The sequence below is a fragment of the Strigops habroptila genome, chromosome 14 (assembly GCF_004027225.2).
Source record: "Strigops habroptila isolate Jane chromosome 14, bStrHab1.2.pri, whole genome shotgun sequence".
NCBI classification, from domain to species: domain Eukaryota; kingdom Metazoa; phylum Chordata; class Aves; order Psittaciformes; family Psittacidae; genus Strigops; species Strigops habroptila.
The window spans coordinates 5,776,743-5,802,702 of NC_044290.2; the positions used below are offsets into that span (position 1 = coordinate 5,776,743).

Here is a 25,960-nt window from a genome sequence, read left to right on the forward strand (position 1 = left end):
TTCTTAAAGCAACTCTCATCCACTCGGGTTATGGAGTTTGAGGCCTTAAGCTTATGATCACCAGAATGAGTGAATGGGGGTACATGGAGTCACTGTGCTGAGGTGACTTGCCCAAGGTTACTTACAGAGGCAGTGGCAGTGCTGGAAACAAAGTAAAGGTGCCCTGACTACTCCATCATTACACAGGAATTGTAATCAACATGCTAATAAACTGAAAGGGCTATCTTGCAAAATGAAAATGTCAAGTTGGCACCTTCATCTTCCACACAAACTCTTGCAGAAGGTGTCTGGATGGTGGCAATCGATCCAAGCACCAGAGCTGTGTGTTTTAACCTGTGCACTCCTAAAGCCAGCAAAGCCAGGTTTGCATTGCAGTGTTCTTTTACTGCTTTTTTAGCCGTTGTTCTGGAATGCTGCCACTGCAGAGCACTTCCCTCAAAGCTCTTTAGATCAAGTTCCTTAAATCCTAAGTGTTCATACAGCCATAAGCTCAAATGCGAAACAATCAGGTAGGAAAAAAGCTCTTATTTAAAGCAGTTTCTCATAAGCAGTAATGTTGCATAGGTACAAAAGGGAAGAGCTTTTCCAGTGAGGAACTTCAGCTCAAATCACTCCCATTGAACACCTGAAAAACATCTCAACTAAATGAACTGTCACAGAGGGAAAACAAACTATTGAGCAGAGGAAGCATGTGTGTGTGCATCCATTGCATGCCTCTGTGTGGCTGGGAGCAAGGAGATAGGAATTGATTCTTGTAATACCTAGGGATTTTAATAACTCCTGGAGTCCATCTGCTTCCTTATGGCAAGGGGAATCTTAATGCCAGATTAGACTGAAGAGTGTCTTTCCTCTACCCTCCTGTTTAATCTGGATGATTCAATTTATAGAGTGGCCAGATGCAGTTCCTCCCCCAGAAAAAGGTCCTCTGAGTGCTTATTTGCCCCAGCTTTGGAGGCACAAGTAATGTGCTTAAGCTTGTTAAGGAGCCTGTGAAAGAGCATCAGGCTTTTAAAAAGCCTGAACAGCCCATGGACCCCTCTTTGCATTTGGTTTTGGCGCTGACCACCATCCCCCCTGTTCTTCAGTTTTGGCTTGAGAAAGGAGGTTTTTCTGGCACAAGGAATATGCTTCTTCCTGACACACACCATAAAAAGTTCATTTTACTCCTGGAACAGGAGGATTTGAAAGAGATACTCTCTTCAGGACAGAAAAAAGTTGATTTCAAACCATTTGCAATATAGAGAAAAGCACAACTGTATCAAAGTCACCTCAATCTCTGGTCATCAGAGCAGCATTTACATAAGAAGGTGCAAGAGAAAGACATGCAACCAGTAAGTTAAAGCAGCAAATGAGTGACAATGAACAAGTGGCACAAGTGAAAAGGGTTTAGGAACAAACAGGAGATCAGGGGGGAAGGGAAAGGATATCATGAAGTTGTGCAGTGAAGATAGAAGAAAACAATTCATAATAATAGTACCTGAGAAGATACCATCTCTGTGTAGCTGCTGAGAGTGTCCTCTGAAAACTTAGCAAGCTGCAGCAAGAGAAGAGACCAGTTACTATAATTGTGCTCAGAAATGTGTCCTGAGGAACATCCTTCCCTCAATACTGTGCCTCCAGAGAGGAGAAAGCAGGAGTCCTGCTCACTGGGAATACCAAGGCAGAGCAATAATTCATCCAAGCAATTAAGTCCTTAATGGACTATGTCTTTATCTACTTGTGGGGCACAAAGTGCTTGGTGCTGTACATCACAGAAGACACACAGTCATTACCTAAATGTCTACAGAGAAAATAACAGCAATTAGACCCAGAGGAGGCTGTTTCTGGATGGTTATTCTTAGGCAGAAAGAGCCAGGACAGACTGATCTGGTTTTAAGCTATATGGGTCAGTTAAAAGAGGGGAGCTGGGAAAGTGGGTGTAAAAGCAGGTGCCTGGAATACACTGGACACAGAGGAATGAGGTGATACGAATGGGATGTGGGTAGGAAATGACATTATGCAGGGCACTACCATGGAATTATCTTGGGATTACACTGGGAAATTTACTAACTCAAAATCTGCAGCCAGCACAAAGGAATTCCACAGTAGATGTCATTTAAACTGAAGTATATTCACAAGCATCAGTGCATATGGCAATTACATTTGTATGTAACTAAAACACCCCCCCAATAATAAGGCATCTACGTGGCACTTTAAAAATGACCTGTTACCAAGACAAATTCATCAGGAATAATTTAAGCTGAGAGCTAAGAAGGAGAATTAGGAACTGTTTGACAATATCTTATCGCTATTTTAATAATTTAATCATTTTATTAATATTTAAATAATCCCATAGGAAAAATCAGAAAGCCCAGTTTGAGTGGAAGTGAAAACAAAAGTAAAAGTTAACATAAAAGTAAGATAAAGCATACCAATATGTAATTAAAACCAGTGTGCTGCATGTTGAAGACAGACATTGCAAATGACATTGCAGGCAAGGCAGATGCGTTAAATATTGCTATTCCTTATCCAGTGATACAATCATACCACATGATAACCATGAAATATTTTCCATTCTACCATTAGCTACTGACAGTAACTATGTTTAAATTAGCAGGTCTGGACAGCTTTCTGTTCCTGCTGATTTAGCACCAGGCTCGAAGCATGGATTAAGTCCCAGTGCAATAGAAAGCTAAAGTGGTGCCAACGCCTAAAAAGGTTAAGGAGAACAAACCAGGTTAGTGCAGGACCCAGACAGACTTTGATTTCAGACAGAATAACAGAGCAGCTAATATGAGACTCAATTAAAAGAAGTGGAATAATAGAACCAGAGCCAAACACCACAAGTATGTGAGTAATAAATCTCATGGAACTATTGTGAGATCTTTTTGGACAGAAGTACATGTTTGACTGATAAAAGGAATGCTTTTGACATAGATCACTTGGTACTTGGACAGAGCCTTGGGCGACATGGTCTAGTGTGAGGGGTCCCTGTCCTCACACTAGCAGGGGGTTGGAACTGGATGATCTTAAGGTCCTTTCCAACCCAAACCACTCTGTCATTCTATCATTCTATACTTTGACTTGACACAAAATGCTTTACTGGTTTTCTAACAAGAACTAGAGTAACAAAAGAGAAATAGGGCCCGGATTAAATATATTAGAAATAGACTATCTCCAACCAGAACAGAAACTGAGGACTTATTTGCAATAGGATGCTCAAGCAGGGACAAATCTGGGTAGTTTGTGAATAGCCTGAAAGAAAACTAAAATCCCATTACTGATAGATACTGTCAACTATACTAAGTTTGGGGCAGGGTCAAATAGTAAAGAGAACAGGGTGTTGTTACAGAACCACGTGGATTGCTTGGTAAAGAAGCAAACCCATGCACACCAACAGGAAGGTGCATAGCTAGGAGCAAAAATGCAGGTTGGACTTACAGGATGAGGGCTCAGCCTCAGAAAGCAGTAGCTGTAGATTATCAGCTGAACAAAGAGTGGCCATTTCATTTCAAGCAGTGGCTAAAAGATCTAATATGATCCTTTGTTGCACTAACAAAGGGACATACAGTAGAAAGTCCAAATTATTCTGGAATCTAGCACAAGCACAACTGTGACTGGAATGTTCTGTGGGGTTTGGAGATTCATAATTCTGCAGTGATCCTGAAGCACCGGAGGAAGCTCAGAGGAAAGCCAAGAGAAAGATTAGAGGGTTGGGAAATATGCTTAGAGTGACTCAAGGTGCTTGAACTATTTACTTAACCAAAGAGATGGTAAAAGGGAACGTGAGTAACTACAACAGGCCAGAAATCTGACTGATGTGCTCTTAGAGATAGGAGACAAAAGATGTAAATGTTCCAAGGGTTGAAAATCAGACTACAAAAAGTCCCACTAACACAGAATGCCCATTTTTAGCAATGAAGGTCAATAGTTACTGAAGCAAACTACCAAAGGCAGTTTCAAACCAACATCAAATTCCTTACTCAAAGGAATGCTGCTGTGGTCCAACTGTAGTAACGCAACTTGAGGCAGGGGCTCGTTTGGGGCAGCACTGGTTTGTGTCCTGTAGGAAGTCTGACTAACCAGTCACAAGGTTCATCTATGGCCTTGAAAAACTGGGAATCAAACAGCTTGAACGTGATGGGAGGGGGCAGAAGGTGCAGAAGAGCATCACACAGGCCAAGTGATTGCAGAGGGTCTTACCTGCTACATTTTGAATAGAGTAGAGAGAAGGAAGGAGCAAAATAGAGAGGCCAAGAGAAGACTGCCCTAGTCAAGGGGGGAATGACCAAGGCACAACCCAGCGGTGGTTCTGCAGCAGCAAGGATGGAGGATCATGTTTGAGATGTCACAGAAAGAGCTGGCTGGACAGAGTGAGGTGCCTGGACAAGAAAAAGGAGAAGACAAGAAAGAACACAAGGAAGGTGCAAGTATGGGTGAGAGGGCAAATGTGTATGTTGAGAATGATGAACCAGGGAAGCCAAAGAGCTCTGGCTCTTCCCAGCCAAATAGCGAAGTGTGATGGGGAAGAGGAAGGTTCCAAAGACAAAAACCAAGTGATGCCAAGAATGGCTGGAAAGGTAAAGTGGAGAAAACACTGAAAAGAGATGGTGAAGGTGCAAACGCCACTGGGGGAGGTAACGTCCTCCCTCCCAGAACACAGGTCATGTACAACCTATAGGGAAAAGAACAGAAAACACAGACCCAGGGCCACAGAGACCAAGGAAGGACAAGAAGCAGAGAGAAACTCTCCAAGTACTGATATAACAGAAGTCAGCACCGAAGACAACACCATGGTGCATCTCACCAACACTGCCCCTAGCAGAGAACAAGAGACACCCATCAGTGTGCTCAGTTCAGGATCACACCCCTATAAGGCTACCAAATTCTGCTCCCCAAATCAGCACAACTACCAGGAACTCCTCTTACTCCCTGACCTACTGCAAAGGCCATGCCTGCAAGAGAAGCCTCAGAGCCTCAGGAAGGAGCTGTTCAGCCCACACATTAAATCCAGGGATTGCAGAGGATCTCATGTATCCCATTCCTTCCCAGTGGCTTAACACTGCCCAGTTAGAGCCACTACAGCGTGTTTATCTCCATGTTGACCCCTCTGGCAGATTATATTTAGTGGATAGAAAGCACATGTCTTGAAGTGATTTAGAGAATCACTGGAGCTTCCTGACACCTTGGGATGTCTGCAGACAGCTTGGAAAAATGAAAACATCTGCTCAAGAAGAAATCCCATTATGCTGCAGAGATGGGGACAACCAAAGATCCACCAAGCTTTTACAACTGACACGTCTGCTGAATTCACTGTGCTTCACAGAGCCCTTCTCATCTCCTGCCCTTTGCTCTGCAATGGTTTGATGTGGAGAGATACCTACCAGTGAGGTGGATGAGGCCTTGCTCATCTGGGCCAAGACTCTGGCTTCTCCAAAGGCTGTAGCAAGAATCCACAGGACAGGAAAGAGCAACGGAAGGATGGGTAGGACACCGTTCACCTGTAAAGGAATTGTAATTACCAGCAAGCAGAGAGACAAGAACTCAGCCCTTTCACATGACACCTTCAGCACCACAGTGAGAGGATGGGGCAAAGGCAATGGCAGGAAGGAAGGACACTGCTTGCACTGGAAGCAGTGCAGCACATTGAGAAGCACAGGAGGAGAGACACCCCCTTAGGGGTTTGTAATGAAGGAGGGAATGAATCACAGCAACTTGCAGCTCTTTTTCCTGCTCAATTTGGCATAAACTCTTACAAGTTTAAAGGCAAAGGATACCATATATACACACATAGACACATACATATGGCAAGTGAGAGAGAGCAAGAAATGAAAGAGCAGCCTAGGAGGAATGGCCAGGGTAGAGCTGTTGTCCTGCTCCACCAGGAGCTCCTGGATCCAGCATGCACACGGGAGTGCATAGGATGCTGCCACAGGATGAAGCAACTCTCTGAGGGAGGGAATCACCCCCAGTGGTGCTCTGGGGGTGTACTGGAGCTCAAAGCTCTTTACCTGTAGCTGTAGAAGAGTGTACTGCCAAGAAGCAATTCCAGGAGCTTTGAAAATGAAGCGCACAGCATTGGTGATCAGGAAGCCAGCCTGCAATTCAAACAGAGATGGCACTGTCAGCAACTACTACTGCTTGGAGGGAAGGAGTTTTCACTGCCTTGTAACACTCTCAGCCCTGGGAAAGCCTGGAAGATACACACGGTCTGCTGGTGCAGTTCCTCCCTGCACTCTCACAGCTAGATGGCTCAGCATCTGTGCTTCTCTGAGCTTCCCAAGGTACACATTGAGTCAGATGTGTGAGTTAGGGCCTGGCTAACTTGATGGATGCAAACTGTTCACCTTTACTGACACAACATGGTTATATTCAACACCAAAGGCTTGAAACGAGACCTACCAGCACAATAGGGACAGCGTATTTCAGCATCACTGACTGGACAGTGAATCTCTCATTATCCAGGGCTGTCACAGGACGTGACAAAGCCATTTCCAGACACCACCTAAAATAGATGGAAACCAGCTTGAGATCTCAGCAACCAACCCTGCACTTCCCTAGGAGACCTGATGAGAACACTGCATTCACCCTATGCTATGAGGGATGCACTTAAAAAGCAAAGCCAAGTCCTCCAATAACAGCGTTGCACTTGCCATGGTAAATGTGCAGTGCTGTTGAACAAACTCCCCCCCTGCTTAAGGGAAAGGCTCCATCACCCCAATCTGCACTGAAACTCCAACAGGACATTCAGAGATCTGTATCTCCAGTTGACTAAAGGGCTTCATATCACTGGTTACATCAAATGCATGAAATCTGTGAGCTCCCTGCCTTGTTCACATTTAGTTGGAGAGTAGAGCTGAACAGTAATACTTGGCATATATGTGGTTTTAAATACAAGCCTACCAGTTAAGGAGGACAGTTAAAAGAGCATTCCCAGGTAATAAAGGAAACTCAGCACCTTTGAAAACTCCTCTCCTGTACCAGTAAGTCTCATTCTTCCCCAACATGAGGCAGCCACAAGGACACAGACAAGGGCAGGCCTTGTGCACTGTGTTTAGCCCACCTGACATTATCTATTATTGGCGTCTTCAGGACACGGAAGAGACGATAGAGCTGAGGGTTCTGAGGGCCCTTCTTCACTTCTCCCCTTGGCGAGGGTGGAGGTGAGAAAGGTGGAAACAGATCTCCTGGCTCCAGAACTATGTGCTCATCATCCTAGAGAAAAGGTCAGAGAGTCAAAGGCTGCACAGTCAGGGCCTGGGTGCAATCCTGCTGCGAGGGGCCAGAGGTTTAGTCCAGCAGGATCCCTGCTACAATATGTGCTGGTCACAGTTCCCTCTCTCAGCTATCAAACATTCACCAGCTAAACTGTTGTTCAAACTTGAAGTAAAATGAAATGCTTGTGTTCGAGCACATCGGGTTATGGCATGACAAGTGGCATTCGGAGTGAAAGTCAGGATAAAAACCAACAAAGGTACATTTCAATTGAAGCTTTAAACTTTTTCCAGTCTTCTTCAAGCAGCAAAGTCTTTGCCTAGATCTTGTAACTGATTTGTTGATTTACTTTTACCCCAGGTATTTTATATAATCTTCTTTTATAGTAAGTTAGTAGTAAGGAGAAGGTCAAAGTAAACTTTATTTCTCCACATAAACCCCAGGATAAAGTAGGGGTTTGTACGTCATATCATCCTCCTGGATAGATTCACTTCTATTTAGCAGCACATTACAATTTCCCCTTGAGCTGGAAGAGATGGAAATATGGTACTTTGGTATCACAAAATAATGTGTCACATCCATTGGGTTTAGGAGTTCATAGGGAAGATGCAGCCTGTCTAACAAAGCACCAGCCTTGACTGTTACTGGCATTTCAAGCTGTTTTCAAGGTCAGAAGAAATCAAACACTCAAACAATAACCTGTACACTGGCAATTAGAGAATTAGCAAGAAAATCCCAGGAAATATATTGTTACAGGGCCAGGGAAATAAGCAAGTTACCTTAATCCCTCTCAGAGAAGCAAACGACTCCTGGCCTGGCCTCAAGGCAACAACATCTCCTTCTACTAACAGGCTCACGGGCAGGTTGACAAGATGCCCATCCCTGTAGGCCCAGTGAAGGGACCAGGATGGGGCATAAGGCATGTGGAGGTCAGGGTACATGGAGTCTGGCCATTTCACCTCTTTGCCAAGTGTATCTGAAAGCACAGGGTGTGAAAGAATGAAGTGATAACAATTCTGGAGGGGCAAATTGTACATCAATTTACATCCTGTAGTGGCTATAGGTCCTCCAGGGCTAAGCCCATGATCTTTTATCATCTCTCTCTTTTTCCTTGATGTCTTTTCCCTTCTCTCTCCACCCAGTATTAACAACTAAACATTCTACAACCTCAAATACACACTTGTACAATGGAAAAGCTGAAGTTTGTCCTTAAAACCACCACACTGAAACGAACTACCTCCTCAGGTTCAACCCCCCATTGAGACGATGCTCACACACAGCAATTTATTTCCTTCTGGTCTATGTTGTGGTACAACCCCACGTATTCTTCTCTCATCATCTGCTGCAAGGCAGATATTTTTGTAGGCTACTGAGGATTCAAATTACTCCAAAGCACAGACATAACAGACGCCCACCTGATAACACACAGATTGGAAGCACATGGCCACATGATAGCTCAAAATAACTCTTGTACAGGAGAGGCAGGAGTAGGACACAGTTCTCACTGTTTCTGTGCAGCACAGGGGAAGGCTACTAAGCCCAACTAGTAACATATGTGGTCAGGTTTGGAGAAGAATCCAACAGGAGGAGAAGACAAATGCAAACGAGAGCCAGATGGATGAGACCTCACCATTTATCTTCTCAATGATTGTCTGAAGTCTCCTCTCCACCTCTCTGCACTTCAGCCTCTCTTGACGCCCGATTATGAAGAGATCCAAGAGGAGAAGGAGGAAGAGTGCCAGTGCATTGACTATCTCAGCCCCTTGGCTTCGCACAGCAAAAGAGAAGAGAGCAGGAAGGTTTGAGTAAATGAGCAGAATACACTGCCAGCCACCCACAGAGATAAATGCACACCTGCCTGGGTGTTTATTCCTACATCCCACAGACTCACGGCTAAAAAGGAAAGGCAGGGGAGCTAGGATCACACTTCTTTAGGATAATACCACTAGAGAAGTCCGAAAAGTCTTGTCTCAATTAAACAATACCCTTACAAATAGAGTGAAGAAATGCTATGGCACATGTGACAGCACTATGAGCCACTAACTTCTCCAGTTTCAAAATCCTTCCTAACTCTGATAATGCCTTAGGATTTTTCAAGATCTAGGAATGCTGTAGCATCTCAGTCTCTCCATAGGACACTCTGTGGGTCTTTTAGAAGTAGGATTAAGTTGGCTGAAGTTTTATGAAAGGGACTGATAGGGACAGAATTACCAGTGCATGCTAATGTCTTGATGTCTGGACAGAATGAGGGACAACACTGTTCTATCAGCCACAGTATTGAGACAATATATAACTGCCACCTTGCTTCAGTTACCCAGCATAGGATGATGTTCTTACCTCCCCTGTGGCTGGCTCCCATAGCAGCACAGCAGCAACAGCACTGCCAGAAGCATCAGAGATGCACCAGGCCAGTGAAAACAGGAGCAACGGTTACCATGGTACAGAAAACTGCTCCTCCACACCTCCTACAAAAGCAGAGCAGCAGACAGTCAGCATCCACGAAACACAGAGGCAGAGGCTTGAAAAAGCACAGTGAGGAAGGGGGAAGGCAGCAGTGGACACTCCAGGGTGAACATGACTTTGTAAAACTCCCGAGCATGACACAGAGCATCCCAGATCAGTTATGGGAATGCTCCAGCACTAATGCTTGCTCAGCTGGTGGGTCTGAGTGAACCCTCTCTGCTTTACTCTTGCTTGGAAGAATGAAAAGGTTTCTGTGCCAGGCTGCCCCGCTGTCATTCACCAAGCACTGTGTATAAGTACTGTGCATAAACACCAGCATTTTGTAGTCAATGCCAGGTAAACGTGGTGGACAAGGGAGACTTGAGCTTCACAGCTCTTGCTCTCTACCTAATACGGACCCCGCTGCCGTTAGTGGCTCTTGAAGCCCTTAGATCCTTCACAGGTGAAGCAAAGCTCCTCTTGAGCTCCAGCATCCAGGAGAGAAGTGCTGGGACAAAACACATCCTTAGGTAGGTTCCTTGCTTTGTTCCCAAGGACTTTAGCAGCTCTACACCCAGTCTGGGAGGGAATGCAGCCAACTTTTGTTTCATCTTCAGCTGTTCCTCAGCTGAGTGGTTTCCTGATGAACATTTACCAGAAACTATGATCTTGGACTCCAGACTCATTGCTGGTCCAATCCAGAAGTGTAACTGAGTGTCCAGGAATAGCAGATAGATGCTTTTTAAACTACCATCTACCCCCCCACACACACTCCCCACCTATCAGCTTTCCTTTGAGAAGGGGAGACTGAGTGCCCACCCTTGTGCTGTTGGTGCCTCACCTTCCATGAAGCCACCTTCTTCCGCTCCTTCTGATGCCCCTCCAGCAGTGCTGACAACTGGTCTCTCAGGATGGTGAGGGCTTTCTTCGTGGTGAGGCCCAAACTTGAAGTCATCTCATCCTGAAGTGCCACAAAACCAAACTGGTTAGTGCTTCCTTATGTTCTTGTTAGGCTTTTCACTGGTGGCTCACTGAGCACCCTACAGGGAATGCCCTGCATTCATCAGCACCAGGCTGATTCTCCACCTTCCTGGAATCATCTTCCCTCCTGTGAACTTTAGCCTGCTGGCTGGAATTGGAGCACTTAGATAGTATCAGGTAAACAAACCAGTCCTGACTGTGCCAGATAAACACCTTATCAAAGCACAATACAGTGTCATTGCTGTGAAACAAGATTCTAATCAGCACAGGCTGAGGACAATACAAAGGGAGGCTGCTCAGCTCCAAGGTTATGCAGGCTCCAACTGGTATCAGCTTGTAGAGACAACAGAACACAGTTACAGTAGAATTGTACAGTTGCTAATGGCAGTAACAACTAAGAATAGCTGCAATTCTAAACAAGAGTGGCCCAATTTCCACTGCTCATTATGAATGTCTGGTTATGAGTCCTGCCTGTGGGTACTTTGACACAGAAGCCCCCAGATTTAAGGGATCAGTGCAGGAAGAGGCTCCAGCATCAACTACTTTTACAAGAGAAAGCACTCGAGTTTGAAGTGATGAACTGGACAGACATAGGAGGGAGGCATTTGGACATGAAGGAAGCACAGAGACCAGAGCACTGCTCCCTCACTGGTCAGCAAAGAGGCAGCAGCAGCCTGAAAGGATGCAACCCAAGAGGGTGCCACGTGGAAAACACTGCCATAGGATGCTGGTGACAAGAAAGTGGGGTGAACACTTGCATTTCTGGGGGCAAGGCAAGAACACAAGCACTTTCTTTCAAACCCCTGCTGCGAGGTGGCTACCAGATCACTGAATTAAGCAGGAGAAGCAGGCAGGTGTCCCTGAGAGGGCCACAGCAGAGAGCAGGGAACTGGACAACACAAGTTACCATTTGCATTGCATGTTTTAATACAAACACCTTGAGGAGGGCGTACAGACACAGGATATCCTGCATGTCACAAGTGTTCAGGTGTCTCATACTGTTTACAGCAGTACTGAACACAAAGCAGGCAGGAAGCTGCCCCCTCCAGTCCCCACCAGTGTGACACACAGCTCAGGCAGGAGCTGCAGCTCTTCCTGCTATTGCAGCCACCAGCTCTTCCCAGCCCTGCCAAAAGCCACCGTGGTCTCGAACTGCAGCAGCTCTGCTCTGAGGAGCTGCCTGCATGCACCCAGCTCCGCACGTGCAGCTCACTGGGACCTGCCCTTTTCTTCCTGCTCCTCAGCTGAGTGGTTTCGTGATGAACGTTTACCAGAAACTATGATCTTGGCCTTCAGACTCATTTGCATTGCTGGTCCAATCCAGAAGTGTAACTGAGCGTCAAGGAATAGTAGATAGATGCTTTTTAAACTACCATCTACCACACACACACACTCCCCACCTATCAGGGACAACCTGAAGCAGCTAATTCTGGCCTGGCAGAGTCTCCAATGCCGCTTTAGCTGCCCTTTTACAGGACTAAAAATAATCCTGCCGCAGTTTTCATCCTCTGTGTCAGTTTTAGGAATAGAGGAAGCAGTTCTGTGTTGTGCTTGGAAGCAACCCAGGTAACATCAGCATAGGACTAAACATAGGAGTCTCTCAAAGACTCCCAGAGGAGAAGATGGCAACAGACATGTTGCTGCACCACGGAAGTGCTGCAAACAGGAGTGCTTGAGAGCAACACGGAGCAAGTGACAGTAAAGGTTTCTCCCTCTCCACGGACTGCTGGCTCTTTGGGATAAAGCACCTGCAAAAACGTCCTCTCCAACACAGGGAAAGCAGAGAGATAAATAAAAGACACAGAATGAGTAATAAGGACGTTAACTGCAAAGCAAAGTCTGCTTAGACACCAAACTGCTTCCAAAGGATGCATCAGGAGCTCGAGATGAAATGAGAGGAAAGCTGCACTTAATGCCAACATCTAGTACAGTCACACACTGCCTGGAAAGAGAAACTGCCACATCCCAGCAGGCAGCGAGCAGGAAAAGGCAGCAAATCCAGAGGTAATCAGAAAGGTTCCTGAAATACCTGTACATCTGCTCCAGTCTTTGCACAGGAGTTCAGCTGTACTATCAGTCAAGGTAAGGGCAGCCACAAAGGAAGGTGGCTGGAGGTGAGAAAGGACAAGTGCAGAGAGTGGCACGGCAGGGGAAGAACAGCAGGAAAGGCAGGGAATGTTAAACACCCATCCTGACACTGAAAACATGGAGTGCTCAGCAAAGCAGGCAGAGCCCGTGGTAAACAAACACTGGATAATGGGAGTGAGAGGCTGCCTGTGGTGACTCAGGTCACCTACTGCTGGTGAGCATCAAGGGAAAGCCCTTGGAACCAAGGAATGAAAGGGACAGGCAAGGAGAGCCACCCGGAGCTGCTGGCAAGGGGCAGCTCTGGGTTTTCACAACAAGAAGCCATCAACTGCTAATGAAGCATGTTTCAAATGCCCTAAAGTAAACCTTTATCTATGGCAAACCTTGGTGCTCTTAAGCTGGCCCAGAGGGATCTTCCCAGCCTTTCATCAGCTGCAAGCGCTCTTCCTGCCACAGAACAGGAGCTGAGCACCCCAGGGTGAGGAAACCATCCGCAGGAGGTGGCAGGTCATTAATAAACCCCTCAATGTTCACATCTTTGCTTTGGGAAGTGGCATTCAAAGAGTAACCTGCTACTTTTCAAGCCCAAACAAAAGCAGCGAGACACCATCCCACCCACAGGCTGAAGAACAGAAGAGACCAGTAAACTCCAGGTTACAGTGAAAGCAAAGCCCTGATGGGAACCATCAAAGGCTACACTAGCCTTTTGCCCATGCCTAAAGGGAAAAAGTCCTGAGGAGAAAACCAGCAGTTGCTTCCTCCTTTGTCCCATGAGGCTGGAGAGCACAAGAGGCTCTAAGTGCACTGAGGGCTCCTCTGGAGCTGACCCCTGCGCTGGCCAGCACAGCTTTAGTCCATGATGCATCACTGAAGGCAAGTGAACAGGGGATGATTGAAACCCTCTGCCTTGGGGATGGTACCACAGCTCTCAAGAGCTGTGATCTGCAGGATGGCTGTGAAGGAAAACCACACAGCGCAGATCTCTTTTGTGCATGTGATTTTGCTTTGTAGAGGGAATGAACATGCTGAGGTGTGGACAGGATGGGAAGATGAAAAGATGCGTCAATGTCTCCACTTGCAGTAAACAGCCTAGATGTTAAATTACTGCTTAGCTTGCCTGCTAAGGAAGGGGAACCTGAGCTAGATTTAGCAAATGCCCAGGTTTAGGAGCTGCTTTGGCTCTGCAGGAAGGACACAGGAAGCAGCTCAGAGCTAGGAGACAGCCACAGAACCTGTAGACTTTTCTTTGCCTTCTCAGCTGGCCCTCCATAGCTTGACAGGGGGAAATTATTGGGCAAACACCCAGTGATCCAGGAGGATCACAGCTAAAAGGTTTCCTTTGCCTTCCTCATGGGTTGCAGATGCATTTTCAGACTGACAGGTAGGAAAAGAGTGGTTATCTTCTTGATTTTGCCTCCCACAACGTGAAGTTGTTCCTGAGCATCACCACCTACTCGTGTCTGCTTCCCACAGCCCACCTTCATCCTCACACAAACCACCAGTGATTCCTGATGTCTCCTCCTCGAATTCTCATCTTGTTCTTTGACACACGGAAACATTCAAGAATATCTTAGAAGTTTATCAGCTATTCTCTGCTATCCAATGAAAGACAGAGGTCTTGCTCCTTCCTTCAAGAGGCTTCCTTCAAGCAAGCAGAGGTCAGATGTATGCAGGTGAGAAAGAGCCACGAAATATTAGTACAACAAAGTCCTCTTATCTTTTAACACAGCCATTACACATCCATAGTAGCATATTTATTTGTGGTACCAGTAAATGTTGATAGAATAAGTGGTGTTGTAGCCCATGTGCCAAATATTGTTTTAAGTAACACCAGAACACAAATACATTCTTTGCTTTACAAAGGGAGTTGAATCATCCTCCATCCTCTGTGGATTCAGGCTCTTGCAGGATAAGAGCTTCTCACCAAGACTGCTGTACACTTTGTAACTGCCTTTACAAAGGCTGTTTGAACAAATAAGGGAATAGAAAACAGAATATTTGCTAAAAGCTTCAATTTTCACAGCCTGCAGATCCACCCCTTTGGTTCAGAGTGGGATGGGAACCCTACAAGGCAGCTGTCAGGTTGTTTCCCTCTTTCCAGCCTGCACACGAGGCTCCTTTTTCAACACTTCTACTCAATTGCTTTCCACTTTTCAACAGTTGGAGGTGGGCAACTGGGCAGCAGAATGTTCCTCCTTCCCCTGACAGCTATTTTGCATTCCTTAGCAGAAAGAGAAGGCAGCTTTTCATTTAACAATGGCATTTGGCTATTAATCTACTTCAGGGATTACACCTCTTGAACTATAAGCACTGTTCACAGTTCCAGAAACACATGAGAAGGAGTTAGTTGACCAAATATATTTCTGCATGACAGTGTGAAACTGGATGCTCCTCTGCACCTTAGTTTCTCATCTCTATAATGGGACTACCAACTCCCTACCAACTGTAGCTGTGGTGAAGATTGTAATATTCACCAACCTACCTGAACATACTGGAAAGCACAGGAAAAAGAAGTATATATTGAGACCCACAGGACTCAGGCAGCTCCATCAAGCAGATCATGGCTCTGTGGGGACCACTGCCTTTAAAACTGCCCATGCTGGCAAAGGTACCAGAAGGCACAATGAATTCAACTTGGTTTAAATGGCACCTGCCATGAGCCTGGCAGCCACAGCTGAGCTGTTGGTGGTCTCAAATCCGATGAAAGAAGCAAAGCCTTCAGCACAGCAGTGCCCAAATTAATGGGCAGAGCAACAGGCAACAACTGTCTCCTTCCTCCATCTGCAGCATGAAAGGCAGAGGCCAGACCTCCCCCTGCCCCTGCACAAAAGAGCCCCCCCAGTTTGGGTGCCTGCAGGGGCTCCTGGCTTTGAGGCTCACTGCTGCCAGGGCCTGCAGACTTGCACTGCAAAGAGACACAGCTGCAGGAGCACACATCTCTGAGAGATGTGGCCAAAGCAACACTCATCAGCTGCCTGAATCACCGCTGCATTTTGCTGTGAGCAGAGTCCATTTTAATCCATACGATGACATTCACATTTTACCCCCTCCATAAAGCACTGAGTAAGATGCCAACAGGCATGACCAACCTTTCTATGTGGGTAATGCAAAGCCCAGTGCTCTGCTTCTCCCTCAGCTACAGCAGCAGAGAAGGAGGTGACTGCTCCCCAGGTACCAGCTCAGTGGTGAATCGTGCATTCCTTGGTCTGTCTCTTTGGTCCTGTTTGCAGCAGCAAATCCCCAGCCATAGTTACCTGCCCCACCAGGCTGCTGGCAGGATGAGGCAGTGTTTATGCAGTGCTTTGAAGCTCACCTGTGCTATGCAATTATCAAGCTTTTATTACATTATTCCTCCAACTTCAGAGAGCACTTAGGGGTCTGGATTTATTCAGGCTCCAACACACAGCACACTGCTTTATGCCAATGCAGAGCTTACTCCAAAGGATGCTCATCCCCTCTCAGAGTTCAGCAATGCTCAGAAACCCACAGAACTTCAGCACATCTGTCATCCCCCCTTCCCGTCCCCGCTTCTTTAGCTGAAGACTTTGGGGACTAAAACTATGGCACAGCCTAGCTGTCAGACACATTTCAAAGAGATGAGTAGGTTCAACAGCTACAGATCAAAGCCCATAGAAGAAACAGACAAATTTAAGTCATAAGGCTGAGGGGTAGCAAAGCAGGAGTCAGCACCTAAAACCATGTCTGGCCCCTCCTGTTGGTTCTAGAAAGAGAGCTGCTTTCCCCATCCCCTCCAACACGCCAAGCTATTCCTTCGGTAAAATCACCATTCACTGTTTCATGTCCTGCCATAACCTCTTCTCCTCAAAACCTCAAAGCTCTTCCTGCACCATCACATCAGGCAGGACGCAGGATGGAGGGGGGGAAGACAGGGAAAGCCATTTTGAATTGAAATGTTAAGGCAGAGAAACTTACTTTGCAGCATTTGCCTTGGTGGGGGATCCAGAGATCAGCCTGTTTAAACAGCATCTGGGCCAAATTCCTGCGCCACTTCCCCAGCAACTTGCACTGCTGCTGCTCTCCAGAAATGAGCCAGCAAAGAGGGAGAGAGAGCAAGACTGTGCAGAGCCCAGCGCTGCAGAGAATGAGACAGAAGCAGCAGAGTGAAGCACCAGGCTGCTGATTAATTCAGCCTGTTTCCAGTCATGCTGCAGCTCCAGCAAGGAGGCGGTGGATGGGGGTGGGGATGAGGGAGAGAAAGGAGGGGGGGAAGAAAAAAGGGCAAGGAGAGAAGAAAGTTTGCCCAGGATAGCACCAGATGTCTGTGAGAATGGTTCATTCATCAGCTGGAGCCGACAGAGCCCGAATCCCTGGGTTCCCTGCCTGGAGAGATGCGTATGCATGCACAGTGAGGGTTCATGCTGACACACAGGGGTCTGTGGAAAAGCAGATGGCAAATTAGACAGGACAAAGTGCTATAAAATATACTGCAGGGGAAAGGACACCTCAGTAGGCAAAGAAAGAGACTAGATTGAGGCAGAGAGAGCCAGGAATACTAAACCCCCTATATAAATCTAGGAGAGTCTTCCAGATGATTCCACAGCTTTGTATTGAAGTTCAATTTAAAACTATAAGCATCTGCTACTTAAACAACTTGAGATGGCTACAGGTCCAGCCTGACAACAGAGAGCAGCAAAAGCCCCTCTCAGCACCCAGTATTACATATCCTGAGCCCCAGAATCTAAACAAAAGGTGCATGTGAATTCTTCACAGCCACACACCATGCCTGGGGCTTCCCCTTTCCTGCCACCAGGGCAGTGCCACCGACAAGGCAGAGGGTTAGTGTTGAGAGGGAAGAGCTGGGTAAAACAACAGGTAATGGGATAAAAAGGCCTGTGGGGGTGACGAAGGAATAAGCTTTCTCTCTCATTCTCTCTTCTACAGCAGTGCTTCCTTCTCATTGTTGGAAAGGAGCACCTGTATAAGTGGGGATTTAGATATAGCTCCTACTTCAGCGCCGTCCTAAATCTCTCTGGGGCTTCCAAGTTCTGCAGAGCAACCATTAAAGCAATTACTTTCATTCCACATAGAAAGGGGTAAGGAACTGTCCCAGCCAAGAGCCTTGCCAAGGGTTACAGCTGCCCAGTACAGAACAGACAGGCACTGCAAAGCTCTCAGCATATCATGGAGCTTTGAAGACCAAGCACAGGTATCAGGACTCAGCCACCCTCCCTGGCCAAGCTCTTCCTTTCCTTCCCCAAGATCCACATGCCTGAACAGGCACAGCCCATATTCTGTGTTTAAAGCCAGATGTGCAGAGATTAAGAGGTCTGAATATTTACCACAAACCCAGTGCAGGGTCTGGTTATCACCCCTGTGCTGGCACTGAGTTGCACATCAGTATGTAACCTCACAAAGCTCTTAAAGCCAAAGTTGAAGGGAAGCTGACACTGCATCTAATGTAACTTCAGGAGAAAGCAGGGGGAGCAAGAGGCAAGACATCCTTCATCCTTCTATAGGGCATTCTGTTTCCTAGACGACAATTTTAAACCAGAGAGAGGAACAAAATGTCCTAATGACACAATTTTGCCTTCCTTCCTCTTTTCCTGCTATGAAACTACTTACCTCCTCCCTTCAACACAAAGAAAAAAGCAAGGAGAAGAAAGGATCAACAACAACAACACGGGGTAAGAATGGACAAACCCTCACGCAACACACATGTAACACCTCTCCTTTTATTATAGTGCTTATCTATTTCCCATGGCTCTGCTCCTTCTGGAGGCTCAACTGAATGTGACTAGAACAACTTGCTTGTGACAGTGCAATACCAGGAACAACCCTTGTGCTTCATGCAGGTAAGAGGTCCTGACACAACTTTCTTCCAGCTCAAAAACTCCAGCTTTGGTTGTGAACACAACTGGAAATGCATTAAATTCCCTCTTCTTCTTTACCCCACCACCGAGAGGCCTTGCTCTGAAGGGTTTTGTGTAGGGCAGTAATTTGTACTATGTAGCTTCCTCCTGACATCAGCCTAAACTGCATCTGGGTATGGATTTGTGCATTAAGCAACAGAATGAAAGAGCAGAAGCTGTAAACTTGAGATCTGGAGATAAAACTGAGGCTTGAAATAAGAGGCTGAGTATAAAGAGACTGAGACCCATACAAAAACTGGAGCATAGATGAGAGACAATCTGCAGGAAAAGATCAGTCTGTGACAAAGCCCCTGGAAGAAGAGCTGAGGTTTTAGAGAACAGCAGGGGATAAAACCAGAGATACAATTACTGGCAAGATGAGAAGAGGCAAAGGACTTGGGCTAATTTTTAGTCCAAAGGTAGGACTGCAGCTCTTGTTAGGCTCCCTGGAACAAGATAGCTCAGGACAGGCTGTGCTGGAGCTGGAGCAATGTGGACACATTGCCAGGGTCTGGCCTGGTGCCGCATCCAGGCTGCAGCAATCACACTGGGATAAGCCGGCTCAGTTGTTATTGGTGACTGTGGTATCAATGATGCCAATGATTTTTACTAGTTGTGTGCTGCAAATACATCTTAAGCAACTCAAACTCACGAGGCTCACACTGTCGTGTGGCAAGCAGTGCTGCTGTCAGCCTTGGTATATGCTGGTGTTGGAGCAGAGATTGTGGCACCTTTCCCAAGTATTAAATTCACATCAGAAATACACAGAAAATTCAAAAGTCAGGAGAAGAGAAAGAACAAGATATCAGCACATTTAATTTTAGCTTTTGGCACTGCTCCTGAAATAAACTCTGCCTTTCTCTGCAGTGTCTGGCTTGTGGCAGAAATTGGAAGGTGGCCTGTATTAGACCTGACAAACTCTGATCCTCAGCCACCTCTGCCAAGGGAACTGTCTCAGCCCATAGGAGCAGAGGACAAGTCTCTCATCTTCTGAGTGACAAATGCCTGTGCTTCGACAGTGCTCTGAGCACATCTTCTGTTCCAGGAGTGCTAACTCTTCACACACATATATTAGAGCAAAGAGGTTGCTTTCAGCTAGATTTGGGACTGATGTTTTCACGTGGGTTTATTTGATTTTTAGCATTTTAAAATAAAACCAGCACATTGAATTTACTACTGAGGTTACATACCAGGTGAATTTGTTCCCTTATCAGCATGTATGTGTCCAAGTTCTTCACTATGGAAAGGAAGATGGATTCCACTTTAAAGGGGGTGAGACAGGGATCTGCAGCATTGGGAAAAAAAAAAATAGGAGCAAACTTCTTAACACCAAATAATCTACTGCTACAAGAACAAATCCATGGTCTTTCCTCAGATCCAAACAAAGTAAGTTGTAAAATGCAGCTCTATGTTTCAAAAGGTTTTTGGTTTAATACCTATTGAAAAGAGTGTGATGATATCTTGCCTTCACTTTTAATCCCCATTCAGGAAGGAGGGAGAAAAGCTTCAGTAACTCAGAAGAAGAGACTAGGAGTTCAGAACACCACGATACCCCCCTAAATATCCTTGTGCAGGACATGTTCCTAATAGGCCTTTTAAAGGTCTATTACAATACTGTCCATGCTGCTGCCTGTCCAGCAATTTGATATGCAATTCCTGCATTGTACAGTGAAGAATGTCACCTGAGAAAGAGAGAGATGAACCAAAGACAGTGACCTACAGTGGAAGTGTCTCCACTGCGCTCTGCCGTGGCTGCAGCCATGCCACTGTTGGTGCTTCCAGGTCCTACCCAGAACACACCCCTGTACAGAATGGTAATTGCATCATCTCTTAAAATGATCAATGCCAGATTAGCCTATGATGTCAGTAATAAGAGAATAAGCAGGTATTTATCCTCATCGGAATGTTACCTCCATAGTAAAACAGCCATCGAATGTAAAACAACACAGTTCAAACACGTCCTCCAAGCACAGCAGCTCCAAGAGGTTCAGGCAGGAGTAAACCCAGGCCCTGCTGGACAAGCACAGGCCAGAACAGAGACCCCAGCAAAGAAGAAGTGTAGTAGGCAAGTGCTGGTGTTTGTTAAAAATGGAGTAGCTTTGAAGTCACTTCCACTGCTGTAGCAAGCTTTGAGAGCAGCTCTGAGGTGATCACCTAACAGGTACTTTGCACTAATCAACAAAACTACTTCTTGATGCTGGAAGCACTGTAAACAAAACAGCAAGAAAGGGATGCACAGAATAACAGAGAGGCAGCACCATGAGCTGGCAGATAAAGTTACTGTGTGGTGGAGAGAGGGACGTCAAAAAGGAAAGCCAAGAATGTGCTCTTCCCAGAGCCAGCTGACAGCTTGGTGTGTATCATGTTCTCCACTGGTCTCAAACTACGTGTCCCATTTCTGATTGGGATCCAGAATAAAAACCAGGTCAGTTTTTGGAGTAAGAAATACATTTTACACTCAGGTGGCTGCTGAAACTAAACCAGAAGTGACCAGCACGCTGCTCACTGAAGTGATCAAAATCATTTTACTTTTGGGAAGCAGTAACATGTGCCAAGCTGACCGTCTCTTGTCAGCCACAGCAGATATGTCTTTTTAGCTTCCACAGCAGCTATTCATGAAGATCTCTCTCTCTTCTTTTCCCTTTGTAATCTCAAAGCATGGCAAGATGGCATTCCTCCATACAATAGCTAGACTTAGCTGGCACTTTCTAAACCAGATGTAGAAATACTATCCTGCAGCATTCCCTACACATGCAATTACCCAAGAAATCCATCCAGTTACCACCAGAAAAACTGGCCTCAGATGATTTCATTCCCTTGGTGTCTTTAAAAACTCTTCTCAGTGAATTCAGCCTCTCAAGGTTAGTGCCCAGGGGACTGAAGCCCTACCTTAAACCTCAAGAAAGACACAGCATATGTGACAGCATATACTTCACCTATGTTGTTCCACCACGGTGCCTCAAGTCCCAGCCTGCAAAGGACTTCCCTACGGATACAAGCACATACATCCCTAGGAACGTGAAGGTGACAGAACACTCAGCTTTGATACTAACCATGGGTTATACCATAATGAGCCTTGACCCAAAATAGTGAAAAACAATTAAAAGGACTCGACATTGCAGTTGGGCATGACCCTTCTCAGGAAACCTACCTGCCACTTCTCCTCGAGGTCCACGGCTGTGTGCTTCTGTAAGCATGTGCAGCAGAAGGGGATTGCTCCTCAGGGGAGGTTGGCTCCGAGGGAGAGATGAGCTTGGCCACACTTATCACATCACCAGCTGTGGAAACAGAACGGGAAGCAGTCAATCAGTCTCCCTGTATCACTCCCTTTAGGACAAGAAAGTGATGACATTCCCAAAACTCAAATTACAAGAGTGGTCTTTAAAAGAACTGTGGACCTGAAAGTGCTTCTAAGAGCACATGAACCTCCTCTCTCTCCGAACGGATCCCAGTATCTTACATCGCCTCAAAAACTGCAGCAGCAGATGAATTAAGTTCCCAGCAGCTCCCAGGATTATTGCAGCCCTGACACACTTTAGGGCAAGCCTCCAAAACAAGCTGACAAAGCACTGGATTCCACCAGGTGCTGGAGCATGCTGTCACCCCTGGCTATTTGTCTTGCTATTCTTATCTACCAGGAGCTTTGTCCACCTAATCCCTAATGGAGCCTGCAGTAATGAGCCTTCCATTTGCTGAACAGCACATCCAGTCTTTGACAAGGCTATGCTGCTGGGCTGAGCATGTATGTGACCACCATTCAATGGGCCAAAAGTCATAAAAGCAATTCCAGATTTCCAAGGAACTAGGTCTTCCCCTTCTTCTTTTTAGCAAAGCTGAACCTGTAATAGAATTGAGATAGGAAGCAGCTCTAGAACTCACATCCTCCTTCGAGCCCATTTCCCCCTTGATCTTCCATGGCACAAATATGTTCTCCTTCCACATATGTATTTTCTGGTCAAAACAAAGGATGTGTGTATATTGCTCCAGAGGATTCTCTTATATAGAACCACAATGAAGTATTCTAAGATGATGCTATGATTTGTCTTGGGAAACTTCCTGTTGATCAGTAACTCTTGGTTCTACTTCTTATCACACACAAACTCAGGGCTTGGACTTCTTGTAAACCCAAGCAAACAAGGAAGCAGCCAGATCTGCAAACCAACCCAAACCAGCCACACATCTCCTATATACAACAGGATTGCCTTTTGCCAACTGGGATTTACTACCTTGGCCTATACCATACTGCTTCTTCAAAGAAGAGGGATTCTGGAGAGCCCATCCTTGTGGCAGCCACTGCTCTCCATGATGCTCCATCATGCCAAGGAAAACACAAGGCACCCAAAGCTCACCCAGAAAGCCCCTCCTGCCCCACGCTGAAGAGTTCCATGTCAGGATTTCCTCTCATGCAGGCAAGTCCTGCACCTGCATTTTGGGAAGCAGCAAGCATTGAGTATTCAAAGTGCTGCTTATCAAAGCACTGCTTGCAATACAGCAACCAGCACCTGCAACTGCCATTTTTTGGCTGCTGGCTGGCTGGCATGAGCCACAAGGCTGGACTCTGCCCTACTTTGCTGTGCTACGACCCTTGTCAGTGTGCACACACCCAGGGAATGAAGCTATTTCAGTCACTTCATATCCCTGCCAGGCCATTAGCAATTGCAAAGAGAGAATCAGAGAGCTACTGGAGCGCAGCTGACAAAGAGCTCCCAGCAAAGGGCTGGGAGTGGGAAGGAGGAAAAGGTACTTTTGTATGCTTGCACACACAGCACAGAGCCTCAGTATCTTCCCTTTAACTTGAGAGTGACTTCAATATAAGGGAAGGCAATGAGGGGCTGATTTTGAGGTCACTAATAATAAAAGGGCTTGAGAAATAAATCAGTGATTCTTCTTTTCCCCCCCCTCTGACAGAAGATAGATCTCCTGAAGGATTCTGCACCATGCTCTCACTCCTTCAAAGCTAACAGCCTGAATTTCTCTCTGGATCTGGACTTCAAAAGCATAATTATGTATGACACAAGTGGGTAAGCCAAGCCAAGACAAAGGGGAAGCCAAAGTCACAAAAGCAGAATGAGAAAACATATCGTGGGCTGCTGGTGCTCATCCCATGGAGCCCGTATCATTAGGAGCCACGGGTGGCTGTGGCAGGAGGGCAGGGGACAGGATTTGCTGCACTCAGTGACATTCTGTGTTAGGCAGCAAACTGAAATGTGATCCTGAATGCAAACCACACCATTCCTTACAGTTCAAAGCACATCATCCGCATGCTTGGGAACACCACCCTGAAGTCCCTCAGTGCCAGGAAGCAGGAACTAGGGTATCCTACTAGGGTATCACACAGTGTGAGGTGTCCCTGCCCATGGCAGGGGTGGTGGAACTAGATGATCTTAAGGTCCTTCCCAACCCAAACCATTCTATGCTTCTATACACAATAAGGGTGTTAAAAGATTGGTTGGAAAGAATGAATATTCCCTACCTAGTCCAATTCAAAAGCAATGAACAATACAAGAGCTTGTGAAAGGACCCAGTGGTGCATGCAGCCCTGCTCCATCAGCAGCAGGCTGTCCAGAATTTGAACACACTGACCTGAAACCCAGAAGCAGTTCAGTTTCTCTCACATCCTCAACCGAAGGTGCCAACAGTGGTTAGACTGTAGACATTTCACACAGAGAAAGCAAGAAGCCAGGTCTCTCCTGTGCCAATCTGGATGTACAAAACAAGTGGAATGTTTCATTTTTCCAAGTTTCAAAAGGGCTTTGATTTACAACCAAGAATTCCAGACACAGCTAAGCCTGGACAGGTTGGGATAGCTTAGTATTAGGATAACTGAAGCCAAAAGCAAAGACAGGCTACAGTGATAAACCATCCTCCCACAATTGCTGCACCAGGAATGGCACTGGAACCATATAAAATGTGGGGTTTGTGCTTTCTTGCACATCAGAATCTAGCACGATATGAATTCTGCAAGAAAATGGCAGGAATTGTGCCACACCAACTAAAAAACCTCATCAGCATTACAGAGGTTTCTGCAGACATTCAGAAAACAGCTTCACACAATGAGGCTGAGGCAGTTGATGAGTTCTGTAGGCAACGTGCAGATGTGCAGAGCTGTGCATCCATCCACTCCATCCTCTCTAATTCCCACCCATCACCCCCATGGGTGTCCCCCCATCACCCCCACCCAACAGCAGGGACTCGCCACACTCTGGACCCAGCCCAGGAGTTCTCTGCACCACTATTGCTTCCACACTAGAGTATCTGCCTGCCTCTGCCCTCCCTGTGTGTTATCTCTCTTCTGCCTGCCCAGGCCATTAGTCACTCGTGCTGTTGACATGTTAAACTGGGCCAGACAGGAGGGTAAAAATGACGTGGGACTTTGCTGGAACATGTCACTGGGCGTCAAGTATTCAGCCGCAGACAGTCAGAGATGCCTGAAGCTGTGGTTGCTCTAATCAGACACCAGAGGCTCCAAGTGCAGCCAGTTCACTTTCCCAGCATGTTCCATCACTCCTCAGGATTCTCATGTCTAGAGCAGTCCTTGGATCTTTGAAATGGCTGGATGTGGTGTTCAAGTGTCATCGTGCTGCATTCAGCAATGAGAAATGCTTCCAAATCATCCAGTAGAGTGAACCCAACATAGGGTCCACCAAGTTACTCAATCTAGTGCACCTTTAACAGCAAATGAACTTTCTGGAAGTCCTGTATGCTGAACTTGGCCAGTAGTTACCACATAACTGTGTGGAGAGGTCTGCAATGCACTTAGACTATACCCATTTTATATCTGTAAGAATAAAAGAGGCCAGTGCTCAGGTTGCCATGTGTATCTGACACCCAGACCTTTCCAAACGCCAAACTCATTCCTGTTTGCAAGTGCCCTGAGCAAAGAGTTAAGTCTTGTAGCTTGATCTGAGAGCATCAAGAAGTGCTTGAAACATCCTGCTGAAGAGCAGAAGCCTCACAAGGGTCCATTCAAACATTTGTCTATGAAATCATCTTTCAAATAACACTGTCTTCTGCAGGAGAGTATTTATAGAGGTAACAAACACTGCGCTTGCAGATGCTCCTTTGAAATCCAGGGATTTCAAAGCATGACAACTTAACCAAACCTCACAACATCAGTATGGTGATATTTAATAAGGAACTATACAGCATGATCCATTAGGTACAGCACTTCTAAAACAACTGGCAAACAGAAAGATCAGATAACTGTACAACCTACAGACACTTGGAAAGAAAAATGTGCTTCAGAAGCTGCAGGTCTTTAGGGAGAAAATAAATCAACCTAATGATCCTGTTTTCCCTAAGTGTTCCATCACTGCTGCTTTCATGGTATTTACTGAAAATTCCCAACATAGATAGAGTCTATGAAAAATGATGGGGAGTCTGAA

General features: G+C 46.1%; 1 protein-coding gene across 11 annotated transcripts in view; it reads right to left on the reverse strand.

Moving 5' to 3' along the window:
* TMEM94 (transmembrane protein 94) overlaps nt 1–25,960 on the reverse strand; it is a 50,667-nt gene that overhangs the window by 20,581 nt on the left and 4,126 nt on the right. For 3 of the 11 annotated variants that reach the window (XM_030505700.1, XM_030505703.2, XM_030505704.2), the window contains exons 2-12: nt 21,727–21,853; nt 19,766–19,860; nt 10,478–10,597; nt 9,532–9,659; nt 8,825–8,961; nt 7,974–8,170; nt 7,043–7,194; nt 6,382–6,484; nt 5,991–6,077; nt 5,364–5,480; nt 1,478–1,534 (exon numbers count right to left, since the gene is read on the reverse strand). In XM_030505700.1, the coding sequence (XP_030361560.1) occupies nt 1,478–1,534; nt 5,364–5,480; nt 5,991–6,077; nt 6,382–6,484; nt 7,043–7,194; nt 7,974–8,170; nt 8,825–8,961; nt 9,532–9,659; nt 10,478–10,597; nt 19,766–19,860; nt 21,727–21,772 (1,239 nt within the window). In that variant the 5' untranslated portion in view covers nt 21,773–21,853. Of the gene's footprint in view, nt 1–1,477; nt 1,535–5,363; nt 5,481–5,990; nt 6,078–6,381; nt 6,485–7,042; nt 7,195–7,973; nt 8,171–8,824; nt 8,962–9,531; nt 9,660–10,477; nt 10,598–16,638; nt 16,766–19,765; nt 19,861–21,726; nt 21,854–22,801; nt 22,974–24,158; nt 24,276–25,960 lie in introns of those variants that run through there. The other 8 variants (XM_030505709.2, XM_030505707.2, XM_030505706.2 and 5 more) reach the window with 6 other exon arrangements.